The 17,500-nt window shown below is 44.2% G+C and overlaps 1 protein-coding gene across 4 annotated transcripts in view; it reads left to right on the forward strand.

Annotated features, from left to right (window-relative positions):
- LOC147629400 (AT-rich interactive domain-containing protein 6-like) overlaps positions 1-12,938 on the forward strand; it is a 124,469-nt gene extending 111,531 nt beyond the window's left edge. For 3 of the 4 annotated variants that reach the window (XM_086812655.1, XM_086812656.1, XM_086812658.1), the window contains 2 exons: positions 11,223-11,315; positions 12,502-12,880. In XM_086812655.1, the coding sequence (XP_086668781.1) occupies positions 11,223-11,315; positions 12,502-12,606 (198 nt within the window). In that variant the 3' untranslated portion in view covers positions 12,607-12,880. Of the gene's footprint in view, positions 1-11,222; positions 11,316-12,501 lie in introns of all 4 variants that reach the window. The other variant, XM_086812659.1, reaches the window with a different exon arrangement.
- The last annotated feature ends 4,562 nt before the right edge of the window (positions 12,939-17,500 follow it).

A 17,500-nucleotide genomic window follows, 5' to 3' on the forward strand; every position in this document is an offset into this window, starting at 1 on the left:
CCCCTTCGTCCGGGGCTCCTGAAAATGCACCTGGTGGCACTGTCTGTCTAGCATAGCCGATGCTGCATATCCCCGTGTCAATCTAGATCTGGCTCCTGAACCCATGGTGAAGCGCGTGGCTGCTGCAGAGGAGGTAACTCCTAGGTACACGTATGATGTCATCACCTTCACCTGGCGTCCTGTGAGAGTGAATGTCAGCTGACTCCTGCCCTGTCTCGATGTATTAGCGTCTCTAGGAGGCCATAGTGGCCTATGAGACCAAAACTGAGAGTACATCTTAAGTTGGTGTGTCATCAAAGAGAACAACTAAATGAGACTAAAAAGTACAATAAATTGATTGTCCTACAGTTATAAGAACAGAACTGTAAGACTCCGAGATGATACTAAGTAGAAAATACTGGAAAATACTGAAAAATGTATATCAAGTAGATCCATGTATGCTGATCAATTGAAGCGTTGCCCTCTCCTTAGATCAAGTATCTCCGCCATGGGGCTATCTAGAGTGGAGAGGTTGTAGAAGCGATGTAGGTGCCTCCGATGCAGAGAAATAATGGCTCTGATCTGGCAATGGTGAGGATGCCGTGGTTGGGATCCTGGTGGGCGTGGCCGACACACATGACATAAGATAACTGCTTTATCAATGGTGACTCCTTGGGAGCGTGGTCGGTGCCCTGATGGCCCAATGGAGGAGGTATCAGGAGGTGTGTGGGCTGGGTTTGCTGGTGCTGGTGCCGAAGAAATCTGTCAGGGTCCTCTGTCCAGGTACATCATGGCTCGGCCTCCTGTTTGCCAAGAGGGTCTCTCTGTGTCTCCTGAGCTCAAGTAGAAACAATCCCAGGCATCTCTAATCCTCAAACTCCATGACCCTGCGTAACGGCCCAAAACCCTCTCGAAAGAGGCAGTGATATCTCCCTCGGATCTCATAATAGACTGTACATCGGCAAATGTAGTGTTCCTCTGTCTCTACCTCCTGGTAGCATAGCTGACAAATGTAGTCATCCAAGATCTGATGCACATATCGCCCTGTCTCAATCCGCAGCTGGTGTGATGAGGTCCGTATCTGTCCAATGGCACAACATAGCCCATGTGATAGGTGTACATCCATGTACGCCGGGCGGGTGATAAAATCATCCGGTGAGGTGTGTAGAAAATGGCTCTTGTAATGAGAGCCATTTTCGTGCCCAAGGGCTCAAGGGGGCTAGTCCATGTCTTCTCTATGTCCACTCTGATGATATCCATCCTGATCACACGGTTTTGCTCTGAGCGGGTGAGATCCAGAAATGGACAATCCAGACTATACCGAAAGGGTGGTAGTGCCTCTATCCGCAAACCATGTAGGTCAAACCATGATCTCATTTGAGTGTACCAACAATGAGTATCTCCATCCATCGAGGGTACCCACATCCGCCGGCTGAGACCATCAGGAGCATCTAGCTCTATATCATTCAAACCCTCCGCGGTCAATGGGAGAAGCTACAGTGAGGTTCTGACCGCATGCGGAAGCGGCAGGAAGCCTTCTTGAGACTTTGGAGGCCTAGCCCTTTCCTCACAGATAGAGGCGGTGAACCCATTTGGCATTATTACAGACCACCTATGTGGTTGTTCCTCCGCCCTCCCCGTGTATGAGATAGCCTTCTCCTCACAGAGTGGCCAGCCGGAGGAGAACCATCTCTCCCCCTTTGATCACTTGTTACGTGCCCTTATATGAGGCGAGTTTGTATCTAGCCCATTGTGGTTGTACTTAGCTCCTTGTCACTAATTTTTCTTTAACTAATTGAAGGATCTTTTTCTCAAAAAAAAAAAAGCTAGCTAGATGGTCTCAAATAAAACCCTATGACCCTCTTCAACATAGAGGGTGCTCTCAGTTGGACTGTTTTGAAACCTTGGCTTGCCAAATAAGAGTGTATCTTCTCATATTAGAGACCATAAAGATCCTTTCAGAGCTTTAAAGGCCATGTTAGGGAGTTTGCAAAAATCCCTATACTTTGGGAATTCCAAATGATGGCACTTTTAATCTACTTATTAGAGTATCTTGGGTACACCAACCCCAAATTTCTCGGAGATTATATATTTAGAGCCTACATGTCGAGAGCTTTCCAACGATATGCCACATGAGGAGGTTTTGACAAAAGATTAATAGGGTTCACCGTGCTCCCCGTTTGTGAATCTTTGCAAAGTGGGAATTGAGAATTTTCCGAACTCCCTAATATAGTCTTTTTACATACTTTGCCTTCTTGGCTAGGCACCACAAAACCAATGGGTTGACTCGGATAAACTTCTTCCTACAAGTCCCGATTGAGAAAAGCTGTCTTAATGTCCAAGTGATGCATCTTCCATCCATGATGGTGGGTAGCCAAAGGAACAACACATCTGATAGTGGACAGCCCTGAAGTAGGTGCAAAAATCTCATCATAATCTATGCCTTTCAACTAATGCATCTTCCATCCATGATGGGTAGCCAAAGGAACAGCACATCTGATAGTGGATAGCCCTGAAGTAGGTGCAAAAGGCTCATCATAATCTATGCCTTTCTCTTGTGCATAGACTTTGGCAACAAATCTGGCCATTGTACCTATCAATGGTATCATCAAACTTTCTGTTGACTTTATAACCCCACATTGTACCAATTGGCTTCTTGTCATGAGACAAGTCCACTAGATCCCATGTGCTATTTTTCTAGATAGCATTGATTTCTTGTTGCATGGCTTCTTGCTAGCGCTCATCCTCTTGACCCTCCTCATAAGAGTTTGACTCATCTGTGACATAAAGACTACTCATGCAAGCCACATCTTAAGAACATAGAAACACGAGAGCAGCATCAGCTTCGATACCACTCTCCAAAATATCAAGCATGGGGCTAATGATTATGGCCAAGAGGTCTCCCTTAGCTATGTCACGTGGAAAGGTAGCTCGATGGCAGTGGAGCATGTCTTGGATTTGGAGCTGATGAGGTGATCATGGCCGATGGTGGCCGGGGGTGTCGGGCAGGTTGGAGTGCGGAGGCTCGGTCCGAGGTAACTTCTCTCGGGCAAGGTAGGTCCAGAGCAGCTCATGGAGGGTCCACATTCCTGTGTCTGCGCAGCTCAAGCAAGAAGAGGCCTTGGCAACGGGGTCCTGGAAGTGACTTGGAAGTGAATGATCTTGGAGAGTGGACCAAATCCCTCACGAAATAGATAGTGAAACCACCTCGCGCGGATTTCATATTATACTAGGCAACGGCATATGTAATGCTCCTCCGTCTCAACCTTGGTGTGGCATAATCGGTAGGTCCTCTCCTCTTTGGGTCTCCATATGAGCTTCCCGGCTCTGAAGATGCGCTCAGCTCTACTAGTCTCCAGTTTGAGGCGGTGGGATGAAACTCATATTTGGCCAATCGCAATCCACATAGCATGGGACATGTGAACACTCAAGTAGCCCGGCTATTGGATGAATCCATCCTCAGTGAGTGTGAGGAAGTGATCTCTGTAGAAGTGCATCTTCGTGGGAGTTCATGAGGTGTGATCCATGTGCAATTGGTGTAGAGGCTGAGAAGATCTAACCAGATAACCCAGTTGGTATCCTCATGAGAGAGCCGGAGAAAAGGGGAATCCAAACTGTACTAAAGGGGGGGTAGGCGGTCCATGTGGAGCCCATATACTGAGAACCAAGTGGAAACTAGTGCTTACCATACTCCAGAGTGGCCCTCAAGTGCTAGCTGTCTCGAGGACTCCAGGGCAAGCCTCGGGTACCTGTGGGGATCCATGTGACTGATGCAATGGAGGTATGTGACTATTTGGAAGAGGGCATCCACTACCATCGGGGCTACAACAAACTCTACATGGATAATCTGGTGTGGGACTGATGGTTTTCTGCGGATCATACGGGAGAACAGCATGACCTGGGGGGCCTCTCAACTCACTGCCAATCCTCATCGGATAAATCTGGCCCCCAGAAGGCTGCTCCATACATCAAAGGCTAGTGTGACGAGGGTGTCAAAAAGCCAACCCTTTGTCCTGGGCTTCTGGAAATGTGCCTGGAAGCACTACCACTCAAGTAAGCTCAAGGCTGCATATCCCCGTGTCACTCTAGCATGTGCTGCAGGAAGCATGGTGAAGCGTGGGCCACTGAAAGTGACACCAAGGTAGACATAGGATGAGACAATCTCCACAAGATCCCCTCTATATGTGAAGCTCAATCTGGATGTGAAGGGGCGAGAGGTATTGAAGACCATTACCTTGGTTTTACCAAGGTTAACAGAGATGTCCCGTTGAGTGCAAAAGTCCTATAAGACATCCAACTGTCTCTGAAGCCCCTCGGTTGAGTTTGAGAGGAGGACGATGTTGTCTGCATAAAGTAGTATGGGGATCAATATGCTTGCCAGTGTGGGACCACCCCGCCTAATCCGTCAATGAAGCTCAAGATCTCATTATTGTAGAGGCCAAGAAGAGCGGGTGATAGAGAGCAGCCCTGTTTCACCCCAATAGTAGTGGAAATCTCTTGTGATGTACCTCCTAGGGCTCTCACTTGTCCGGTGACGGACTCATAGAGGGCAACGATGCTCCAAACCATGTCAGATGGGACCCCTATCTACCGTAGACGGTGTAGGAGGCGGGCTCGGGGTACGGTATCAAAAGCTTTGCGGAAATCCACAAAGCACCAGTAAATCCTCTGATGTCATGCTCTACTCTCCTCGATGATGGCATAGAGGGTGAAGATCTGGTCAAGGGTAGAGTAGCTCCTCCGAAAGCCAGCCTGTCTTGAGGCTCTGCATCCCTGGCTCTCTGCAAGTGAACTGAGCTCTACCTCTAGCATTAATCCATAGAGTTTGGCCAATGTGTGGCCAATCATGATCGTCCTGTGATTATTAGGATCAAGTGGATATTCGGCGGGAAATCCTTCACAAAGGGCTCTATTGAACATGTAGGCCAGTAGGGGCGCCAAGGTATCATCGGCATGCGAGATGTACTCGGCAGTGAGTCCCTCGTGATCTTGGGCTCGCCCATTGCATAGTCTACAAATGGCCTTGAGGACCATGTCCTTTGTGAAGAAGGTGGAGGTGGTGGGATGGGGATCTGGTCGTGGGGGTACGGGTGGCTGATGGGGGATATGATAGAGGGAGCGTGCATAGGAGTGCCATGTGTTCGGGCAAGTGATAGGTGTGGGAGGGCGATGTTCTCGGAGTATCCTCCATGCCTCTTTGCAGTTTGGCCCTAAGAAAAGTCGGTATAACTCATCCTCTTTCCGAGCATAGAACTCCCGTTTCTTGCATTGGGTGAGCCGTTGAGAAATCCTTTGCGCTTGGCGCTTCATGATTTGCCCAATCTGTACTTGAGAGAGAGAGAGAGTTATATTAACGTCTACGGAAGACCCAAAGGGCCTATGAGACCAAAAGTAATACAATGGTACCATGGATATACTAAGCCATGGAAAACTGAAAGAAAAAGTAAAATGAAAACATCTGACAGTACATGTGATCAACATATGATCCTGTGTAGAGTGAGATATGCTGTAATCAGCTAATGATGATACCCGCCTCGGCCAGAACCAATCTAATGGTGGAGTGAATGTCAGGCCTCTATGCTGGGAGTGTGTCATATCGGCAGAGAACCTCACGAATTTATCTCTGTGTGGTGGAGGGTCTTGATGCTTTGCGTTGGGATGTCTGGCTCGCAGAATGGATCGAGCTTTCTCGCTAAGAACTCCTCTAGGGCGTGGGGTTGGAGCATGGGTACGGGTGGTGGCCTCTGATGTCGTAGTAGACGAACTGTTGTGGGCAGTGGATTCCAATGTGGATGTGTGTATCACAAAGAAATTTGTGATGGCTCTCTGTGAGGGGTCTTGTTGGAGCCGGTGCTGTCTCTCAGCATGCTGTCTCAACACTACATCCCTGTGTCGTCTGAGCTCCATCAAGTACATGCCCAAGCACCTCTGGTCCTCAAATTGTGTCACCCGTGTGAGTGGTCCGAATCCTTCTCAGAAGAGGGAGTGGAATCTCCCCCTATCTCATAGTAAGCCGGGCAACTGAACATATAATGGGCCTCATCCTCTATTGCTCCCTGTGATGCATACTGTGCATGTCCTCTCCTCGTGTGGGACATTCTCAGCTCTGCCAGTCTCTACTCTGAGGCGGTGGGAGGATACCCTGAGCTGGCCGATTGTGATACACACAGCATGTGACGTGTATTTGTATATATCCCGGGATCTCAAAGAATCCATCCGGAGAGAGTCTCAAGAAGTGTTCTCTGTAGAACTCATAGTTCTTACCAATCTCTGACGGAGACACCCATGTCTGGTGTATGTGTAGCCCGAGTATATCTAACCGGATGATCCGATTGATCTCCTGTTGTGAGAGATCAAGGTAGGGGAAATCGAGGCTAAATTGAAACAAGGGGAGACGGTCCATCTGTATGCCATGTGCATGAAACCACTCAACTACCTCAGAGTACCATGTATGTGTCGATAATGGTGGTGGTCGTGTCGCTGAGGAGGGGGACAGTCCAGCTCGTCTCAGTCACTCCCTCTCTCTTTAGCAGTATAATTGCATAGAGGACTCTAGTGCTAGTCATGGGAGGAGATCTCTGTCAAGTGTGTAAACATGTTGAATATAAGTGACAGCCTGAAAAAGGGCATCTGTAACCAGTGGGGCCACCCCAAACTCCGCATGTAGAATGTCATGTGGTATAGATGGCTTACTCCTGATCATGCATGACATCATCATCACCCGTAGCCTCTTTATGCTCCTCCAATGATCCTTCCCTAGGCTTGGCCCTTTTTTGATTCTAGCTTTACTTTTAAATGAACGAGCTTCATAAAGACAAGAAACAAAGTCTTTACTTTACTTTGTTGATTCATTGGTCCTAGTTGCATCCTTTTTTGGTTCTGGCTTTACTTTTCAGTCTCGCCAGTATCCGGGTACTTAGAGCAGGCTGTATAGAATGTATGTTATGCATGATGATTTATTTTTGCGTGAGATATTGAAAGTGGCTGTGGAGAGGCAGCATCTTCTTTCGAATCATTCCCCATGGGTCTTGGACATAATGCATCAGCCTGTGGATGTTTATGAAACTTTGCTTGGGAGGTTGCCTTTGTGCTTCAATCACAACTTCCTTGATCATGAGGTCTTTCATGGATACATGCTGCAATTGATTGTTGATAATTTTCAGCTATGTTATAGCAAGGAATGTCAGCTTGGGATTGCTTTTTGTCTAATGTTCAACGCCTTGCTCGTCAGTATGGTATTCATGAGGCCTCGAAAAGGCGGCAAGAGCTGACATTGCTGCAATCTTTAGTGGGAGCCTTGCAATCTCAGACGGCTATATCATCGGGGAATGATAGACTGGATACTGTTGTTTCTTGGCTCTCTCGTAGAGTTGCTGAATGCTAGGAGGCAAGTTATACGAGGGCTAAGTTATCTTCCCGGTTGGAGGCCCTTAAGGTTAATAATTGTCAGACACATAAATTTTATGCACAGTTGCATCCCTCTTATGCTAGAGAGAATATTGTGAGGCGTGAAAATTCATTAGAAATGATTTCAAAGCCTCATAGAATCATGGATTTGTGTGTTTAGTTTTACTAGGAGCTTTTGGGCACTATCTAATGATGTTCATCAAGCACGCGCTAGTATTCTAGTATTGGTGCAACATCAAGTGTCTTTGGACTCGGCCAACATTTTAGATGCTGATATTACAGAGCAAGAGGTTGGCTTTGTGCTTGCTCATTTGCCCAAAGACGAGAGCCGAGGTTGGGATGGCATTATTAATGAATTGTTTTCCAAGTATGCGGATCAGTTGAAGAATCCATTCACAGCCATTTGTTAGGAGATCTGGCAATCTGGAGCTATGTCTGATTCTTGGAAAGTGGGGGTGATCCGGTTGTTGCCAAAGGTGCCTTCTCCCTTTGCTTTAAAACATTTGAGGCCTCTCTCTTTGATGGGTTGTATGTATAAGGTTTTCTCTAAAGTCTTGGCAAAGAGATTGCACAAGTTTCTACCAGACTTGATACACCCTGCTCAGTATGGGTTTATAAAGGGGCGCAATATCTTGCATAATATCCTTAATGTTCAAATAGGCATTGATTATGGAAGGAAAACAAAGCAAGAGGTGGTGATGGTTCAGTTGGATTTGGAGAAAGCCTTTGAATCATGTTAGTTGGTCTTTCCTCGCTGAGTTGATGCATTCTATGGATTTTGGGCCACTTATGTCTCATTTGATCTACACTTTCAACAATGGATCTTAGTCTTGGATTATGATGAATGGTGGAGTTAGGTTCCCAGTGTCCCTTACTCGCTCTCTACAGCAAGGATGTCCGTTGAGCCCTGTGCTTTTTGCTTTGGTTACCCATCCCATGTTTACTTTGCTTACTCAGTTGGCTTAGGAGGGGAAGGTGGTTGGGCTAACTTTGCCTTTGGGTCAACAATTGGTGGGTCAAGCACTGGCTGATGATTCGTTTATGTTTCCTAAAGCCAACAAATCCAATGTTGAGAAGGCAATGGCAACTTTGCACAGAGAGAGATTTACAGGAGCTTGCAGGGTCATGTTGTGCCGTGTGGGACCATTGTACGACACTTGGGCTATCCTATCAAGGTGGATGTCACCAACAAACAACTTTTAGAATGGATCTCAGGCCATATTGGGGATAAGTTTGTGTATTGGAAGTCTCAAGCATGGCCGTTTCACACCCGACTGGGAGTGGCATAGGTCATTATGCTAGCTGTGCTTTCTTATTTCTTGCCCTTAACTTCCTTGGTCTCGAAAGGCTTTGACAGCTCTCACCCAGCAGCTTCGATTCATGGTGTGGAAAAAGAAAGGCAATAATCTAGGATTGACTTGGGTTTCATAGAAGCATATTACCACCCCGAAGAGATTGGGAGGGGAAGCTTTGTTGGATGTTTGGGTACACCTTCTTGCCCGTAGGTCGACTTTACTTTAGGCTGTGTGTTGATTCCCAACCATGGATAGACATGACCATTGCATTTTTGGAGGATGTGGACATGACCCGGATTGTTGCATCTTGGTGGGATGTTCTAAATGCTTCACAATCTGTGCGTGTATCTGCTTCTCCTCTGCTAGATTATTTGGTTGAATCATGGCAGGAGGTGTTACGGTTCACTTCTTGGAGACCTCCAGATTCTCGTCGAGATGAGAACTCCCTACTTGCAGAGCTGTTGGCCACCTCTCGTGTGATTAGTTGGCCAGAGAGGAATAATTGTAGACGGCAATTCAATCGTATGGCGAGACTGGGTGTTGTGAGGATGTTTGATACTTTGTTGCCTAGGCAGCTGTGAATGTTATCATTCCGCCGTGCTCGTCATAGATTTCGTGTGCCTCGAGGTTACAAGTGTATTTGGTTGCAGTTGCAGCAATGTTGAAGGCTTCCCGCTAATGTTGTATATCATCTTTTGGTCCAAGAGAAGAGATGGCTTGCAGCAAAAGCTAATAAAGTATGGAATGTTAAGAAAACTGCCTTTTGGTGGAAGCGCATCCTATTCCGTGGTTGGCATTCCAAGCTTCCTTTTTAGGGCAAAGTGTTTATTTGGCGAGTCATGGTTGGGGGCCTGCCTTTGGCCATTGCCCTTTGACATCGCCGATCGGAGACTTTCGAATGGCAGCTGTTTCTTCTGTCAAACTTGTCTTGAATCTAGTTAGCATAGGTTTATTTCTTGCCCGGTGGCTCACCAGGTATGGGAGTTCATCTCTTCAGTGTGACAAATGGTGATTGGACACACTTTGTGACCCATGCAGTGGGTATTTGGACATGGTTAGCCCGGGGAGAACAATCAGCAACATGAGGTCTTCTTTGTTTTCTTTCGATGGTTGGTCTTTGGCATAATTGGCTCATGCGAAATGCTTTCATCTTTGATTCACAATCAGGGGTGAAAGGTCATGTCCAGTGCGTTCGTGGTCTATTGCTTTGGCAAGTTTCTTCTTTGATCGATGCACATGTTATCACTAGGGCACAAGCTGACCCCTCGTTACATGCTCTTCATACGGTGGGCATGCCTCATGTGGCCTTTTAGTGTGTGAGGTCTGATGGCCTCTACGTAAATGTTTGTATAGCTGGTCATGCGACCTTTGCTTTGTATTACATTTTCGTAATCTAATCAACCAACCATTACGAAAAAAAAAAAGATGGGAGAGCCACACGATGCTGAATGTATTAGAATGATAAGGTTGTGTGTACACAACCCATAATAATAAAATTAGTCTAGGTGTCCTTTCACACCAGATGTCCAGGGGAAAATCCAGTAGGACAAAATTGCCCCTAGAGTTGATGCTTGTTCACATGCAGCACTACATATAAGCATATGCCCTCAAGCTGATCTGAGCCTCCATGACTGCTCCATAAATCTTGGCAAACGTATGGCCAATCATGATGGTTTGGGTAGTTATTGGGGTTCAAAGGGTCTCTTGTCTTGTGGATGGGGACAATGGTGTGGGTAGACGAGGATGGGGAAACCCCCTCACAAAGAGCCCTATCAAAGATGTGAGCTAAGATAGGAGCCAAGGTCTTCCAACCATGGATAAACTGTTCAATGTGAAGGTCTTCATGGTCCTTGGTTCTATGGTTGTGTAACTTTAATAGGGCTTTTGTGGCATTAGGGGTGGTAAAAAGGGTGTCAGATGTAGGGCATGGGATATGAGATATGTCAGGTTAAGGCTGATCTGGGATGTCATAGAGGTTGCAGGCATAAGTCTCTCATATAGAAGAGGGTCGGTGATGGGGATGTGTGGCATCTTCTTTTTTAAGATGCGCCAAGTGTCCGAGTTTCATTGGCACTCAGTAAAATGGCTGAATACATAGAATCAATATCCACCTCCTGTGCTCGGACCACTCGGTGGTGCTGGAGTATGTCCCTGATTTGGAGCTGATGAGCGTAAGGCCTGGATCTCTTTGAACGAGGGCATCTGGCTCTCAAAAGGAATGCGTGTGCTCTTTCTGAGGACTCCATGTGTGTGTGGGGCCAGCACACCTCAAGCATGGGGTGTGCTCTCCCTATGAAGCCATGTGTCTTTTCCATGATCTGTCTGTGACTGTCCCTTATGGTCCTGTGGGGTTAAGTATTAATTGTGATAACATGTTTAGGGCCAAAGAAGTCTGTGATAGCTGTTGGTGTGGTGTCCAGCCGTTGTCATTAAGCTCTCTCTGTGACGACGCATCTCTAGCAAGAATAGTCGCACTGAGAGAGAGAGAGAGAGAGAGAGAGAGAGAGAGAGAGAGAGAGGACTCACACCAGTGTACCACAGGTGCGCATTCAATGCGAACCTGGAGGGCAGCTCGTAATTGCTGGTGAACCAGAGGAGCGGAACAATCCTTGGGGAGTGACCTCATTCAAAAAGGTTGTTTCTTTTGCCATTGGTCTATATTGAACCACACACACGTGCATGTGTACATTAGAAAATGGTGTTTCATGCAAGTTAACTGCTATGACGTTTCATCAATTTGACTATTTAAGCTCAATCAATGCTCATCTTTTTACACCAATGAAGAAGTACCAAAACATGTCCAAGGCATTGTGCTTGATCATGGTCACAGAAATACTATGGTATGAGACTGAAAAACAAAAATGAAAAGGGCTTTATTGTTTATGCTGACCGAATATGGAATAGCTTGTAAAATATAGCTGGGTGGTTTCCTCACAATTAGACCGATGGGCTTCCTAATACATGCGTCTCTTGATAACCAGATTTATGCTTAGTTTTATCAGTTTCCTGCTGGCTTCTTGTGGATGTCTCTTGGCCTTGTACCAGTAGTTGACTTGTTCAGTTCTTTACACTGATTAGTGAAACCCTTTCTTCCATTCCTGATGTCTTTAGGAAACAGACCTTCACTTCTCTCCAAAGACATCTTATAAGGGTTTGGTATAAACGATAGGCCCGCTTTACATGAGTTATTGATTGTCTGTCCAAGGCTGTCCAAGGCCAAGCCAGTGAGAGATTGAACCTACACTTCTCTTATAACTCTTAGGATGAAGTTTTTATGACCTTTTGGATGCTTTTCATGCCCGTTATACATCAAGAGCATCTTTAGAGAGTTGTTTAAAAAGAAATAACAAGGTAAATGACCACATGAGTTGTAAGCGCTGAAGGTCTTCTTAGAATCCTATGGTGCTTTGCTGGCCTCTGTTCTCCCAACAAGTCCTCTAAATAGCTTTCTTCACACTCAAATTGCTCATTGTCATGGTTGTCTTTTCTCTTCAAGACCACTATCATGTCAAGCTTGTTTTTTGCATTCTGAACCAAATCGTGCATTCTTCCTCTTTACGCCAAAGCTAGCCTTGATGATAGCCATCTTCAAAACTAGGGCTTGCTTTTAGGTTGGATTGCTCACCCTCAATCAGTTTCTCTTTAGCCTACTAGATACCTATCAGACAATTTCAAAATATTGCCAAATTTGAGAGAATCCAAGCAAAAAAATGTAGGTATGATAGCTGGTTTATGGGTGTGTTTATCGAAGTCCTAAATCAATCTCATGCTTTTTTGTTCAACACATGCTTATATATTGAACTCTTCTTTTTTTTTAAAGGTCATAAACTTGCCATTGCCAATCGACGCAAGTCAAACATCTGCAGTGGTGACTCTCCATGGCCAACTTTTTGTTAGGGTGCCATATGACCAAACCCATTCCTAATGTTGCTGGTTCTTGGTGGATAACTCCAAGTTAACATTAGGAACCATTGGGAACACATAAATTATTGTCATTCATTTATACGATTGTGGAGATTACATTGAATGGAAATGACAGCGATGCTGGTACAGGTCCTGCAGTGTAAGGTAGGAGGAAAGCTTTGTGAGTGACATAGTTTTCTTGGCCGAAACAATGTTAAGCGCATGCAGTATTTGTTATGTAAATATCAATTAGGAACATGACTGGAGGAATACAAAGAGGTAGCTTAGTTCTTGGCTTTATTGTGTAATTTGATGCAACAACATGTTTTGGGAAAATCCCATCAGATTTATATATATTTGTGTGTGTGTGTGTGTGTGTAAATGTATATTACATTCAATACACACACATACGTACATACATGTGTGTGTGTGTGGTGTTAACCCAAAAAAAAGTGTGTGTGCATGTGTATGTATATAATGTGTGTGTGTGTGCACACGTGCGCACGCACATTAAAAATGCTTGGGGGGATGCACCACCTCTGGAATTCTGTGTGGCAGTTCCAACTCAAGCTTTGTATGCACTTGTGATGGATCTTGCTCATAAAGCAAAGTACTTTTTTTCTTGGTCACATGCTAGCTGTGCTGGATGTTGGACAATTGCTGAAAGCATTTTTGGGAGGTTGTTTTGTGCATGGTTGTTACCTAGTGGATCATGGCTTTTATGAGGTCATTTTCACATATCCCAAATACAAGCAAATGTTGTTGGAAAAATCTCGGTTGTTTTATGGTCAACAACATGTTCATGTTTATCCATGGTCACCAATTAATGAGTATAAATGCCTTATCTGGGTTGACGTCAAAGATCTTCCTCTGTATTGTCAATCAGCATTACCTTACTTGGCTTAAGTCACTTGGTAAAGTGGTATGTCTACCCGGCTCATATGGCAATGTCCATAAATTTTGCATTTTATGGGACAAACGTACTCCAAAATGTGTGGCTTTGGATATACATATGGAGGAGATGCCAACCCAAGAGGGTTTTTTCCATCTTAAATGGGGCAAGTTTGCTGGTTCATGTTTTGTATGTGGTAAATTTGGGCATGTGCAATCTTGAGTTTCCTTTAGTTTTATAACAAACTCCTAAGGTAGCTATGCCTTCACAATCATCTAAACCAATTGTGAATGTACAACAGAATGAGGGGAAAACTACAGTGCGGCAACATAATGCTTTAGTTGGTAAGGGTATAGCAACTCTCTATGGCACATTAACAAGCCTTTTGGTAAGGGTATAGCAACTCTCTATGGCACATTAACAAGCCTTTTCGTTGGTGGGGGGTGTCTCTCGAAGATCTGGAAGAGTAAATTTCTCCTGAAATAGAAAGCCTTCTTTTGGAGATGCCTCATTGATGCTTTATCGGTTGGCAATTTTCTAGCTGAAAGATGTATTTTTCTTGCATCTTGTAGAAGGTGTTCACATCTACGTGAGAATTTGTCTTCTTCTATGGTGTTGTTCCCATTCTTGTGCTCTTTAAGACAGATTGTTAAGACACCTTCATGTGAGATTTGTGGGTAGCATTTCTTCCACTTAGCGAGAATTTGATATTTTCATTGCATGGATTAGATTTTGGGTCCGATGGTCTGTTTATCCTACAAGAAAATGGTCTATCTTTGTTGCACAAGATATTCCTTGTTTTGCTTTCTTCAAGAGATCCCTTTTGTTATCTCTTCGGGATTCATTTGACCTCGGAGATCTTCCCTTGCACTAGCTACGAGTGTTTCATGATTGCTTTTGAATTTAGTTGTCTCATAGTTGAACAGTTGGGCTTATGTTTTTTGTATTTTGATTGTGGGTTTTCTCTTCCACTTGGAGGTTTCCCATTATTAATATAACGTATTACAAAAACAAAAAGAGTGTGTGCGCGTGAAGCACTCAACACTTGTGAAGCCTTGCACTAGGGTTTTTTTCCCCCACAATGTTAGTCGTGACCCCTGTTACCCCTGCGAGCTAAGCGTGTGCTCTGTGTGGTGTGTTAAGTAATCGTCCTTCTATCCTTTGTTCCAACACTCGTTTTCTCTTCCTTTCTTGTTTGCTCTTCCACTTCCTCTTGCCTCCTCTACGTATCGTTTGTCTTGTATATAATTCTCAAAGTCTCGGGCCATGTGCTTGTGTTTGATTTTCATTTGAAAATCCAGAGTCATATTCTCTTTGATCCTGTAACAAAACTATCACAAAAAGTAGTAATCCTTTTCTTCCCTAGTCAATGAATAAAAGCCATGCTTGGTGAATGCTTTGTTGAAAGGGTTTTACTTTGTAGCACAAGGTTTTTACGAGGTAATTCTCAATGAATCGAAGTACATAAAAGTACTATTGGAAAAGTTGCCTTTGTTTTTTGGACAGCAAATGGTGCATGTTTACCCGTGGTCTCCCATCAAAGATTATTAGAAATTTATCAAGCGGCGTAGACGCCTTGTGTGGGTGGAAGTGTTGGATCTCCTAGTCTATATGTGCCCTACATTGCCTTTTTTTGCTGAATCACTTGGTAAGGTTGTTTGCTCCCAAATCTTTTGGCATTATAAACAGATTCTATATCCTATGGGATACAGATAAACAACATTTTCATGCAATGCCATGAAAATGGCTATATGAGCTTGGCCAATCATGTTGCTTTTCATGCCCCTAATTCCTCATTTTGCCTTTGTATTTTCTATTTCTTCAACTTGCCTACTCGCCCTCCACCAATGCTAGACTATTATACCCACGTGTGTTGTGAGTCCCACGTGTGATAGAAGAAGGGACCACAATAATCATCATTGACATCGCCATCATCATCACTGTGACGATCTCCATGTAATTGTGGCCTTCTATTGCCACTTTTTTTTGTCTAATCCGAATCATCTTGCTTCTACTTTTCTATGCCTAGATGATCATCATTATCTGCATGTTCGTGATTATCTAAGATCCATAGCATGCAATGAAAATGCAAGCATATTGAAGTCGAATTTTTATTAATGACATGATGTAACTGAAACTAGTTGGAACCATTAATGAAGTGAGTAGATTTCATGGGACTGTTCAAGAAAGTCACTCGGAGTAGCAGCAAATTATCATCCATCGACTATGGACAAAATGGGTTGAGACAGAAGCTCCATGCAACAATTCAAAAAAAGGCATGGCTTGATTTCTATATAAAATAGCAATAACCAAGTTTAGTTATCCAATTGAAATTGTAGTTAATCAAGGAACCCATGCTATTAATAAGGCCATTGAGAAGCTTGTAGAGGAGTTCATGTTAATGCATGCTAGATTTGAGGCCAAGAGGCATGCCAAAAAAGAAATCCAAGGAAGAAATAAGGAAGCAAACAAGGGAGAAGATTAGTCAATAAACTGAAGACATATAGAGGGAAGCTTAAGAGAATGCCTTAAAATAGAAGAGATGGAAAGAAAGGAAAGGGAAGACCGAGCTAGGGAAGAAATTGAGAAAAGAGTATGAGAGGAGGTAGATGAGAAGCTGAGAAAATAGCCTCTAAGGAAGCCCCCCCCTCCCCCCCCCCCCAAAAAAAAGAAAAAGAAAAAAGCAAGGGTAGAAACAGATAGCTTGAAAGAAAGAAAACACATGGCAAGAAGTTGAGAAAAATAAAAAGCGCAAGAGAAAACCAAACAAAAGGATGTGAAAAAAATTCAAGGTCGAGAAATTAAAGGTCAATATAACACAACATACTAGAAAAGGAGTGAAAATGAAAAAAGAACACCAAGATGTATCATGAAGCTTTGAAAGAAGAATCAAAGCTTTAGAGGCTAAGGAGGGAGGAGCAGTGCCTTAGGAGTACGTGTAAGAGTCTAAGCATTATTGTCATGAGTGAGAAATGATTATTTAGGGATCAAGGCTTTGGAGGCTAAGGAGGGAGTAGTGCCTTATGAGAAAGGAACTCTTATAATCAAGAGGTGGAAGCATGCAAACAAAAGCGTGCTAAGAACAAAGAATTGCATCTCTTCAAGGGAGGAAGTCAATATCATTGGCTTTGATATGTTAAGCAATGGACTCCCATGTAGACTTCTACCATCAGTTGGCAGAAAGAGCTAAACATTATCAAAATTATGTGGCCATGAAAAGAGAAGAACCCTTGAGTTCTGTAAAAACTAAAAATCTCTCTTGCTCTGTAAGGAGAGCCCAAAAGAAGGCCTTGGCCGATGCTAAAAAGGAAGCCAAGAGCAATGTAGGAGAGCACTAAGGAGGCAGAAGTCCTAAGGCAAGTCGCGAAGCACACTTCTAAGCATTAAATGTGGGTCACCATTTGTACATTTTGAGAAAGCTAAAAGAACCCTGGTGGCAAGCCACAAATATGTTATAATGGGCCAAGGAGATTAACTTTGCTGGACTAGAAGGAGATTTAAAGCCAATTGGGATTTGGATCTCGAAGAGGAGAAAGATCTCATTGATTTTTTACTCACATAGTTCCAAGACTACTTTGCTCGTTGGAAGTACACAGACATGAAGGGAGTAGGGGAGTGGTCATGCACACAATTCCTATCATGGAAGGAGAAAAGCCTTCAAGACATAGGGCTTATTGGATTAACCCCACGTACTCCAAGATGGTCAAGGAGGAGATCAACAAGCTTATAGAAGCCGTGAGAAAATAGACTTTTCCATTAAATACAATTGAGCTTAATTTTTCTAGCTTGGAGCTCGTGTTTAATAACTTGCATGCTTGGTTCTCTCTTGTTGATGCATGCTTATGGATGGTTGGGTGTTTGCATTAGGATTTGCTTGTGTATCCTCTCTCTCTCTCTCTCTCTCTCTCTCTCTCTCTCTCTCACACACACACACACACACACACACGCACACACACACACACTTAGCTCTCTCTTACCCTCTTGCTTGCAATGACATTGAGTAGAGATTGAGATTTTCCATAGC

The sequence above is a fragment of the Cibotium barometz genome, chromosome 18 (genome assembly GCF_041138505.1).
Source record: "Cibotium barometz isolate CiBa-2024 chromosome 18, ASM4113850v1, whole genome shotgun sequence".
NCBI lineage: Eukaryota > Viridiplantae > Streptophyta > Polypodiopsida > Cyatheales > Cibotiaceae > Cibotium > Cibotium barometz.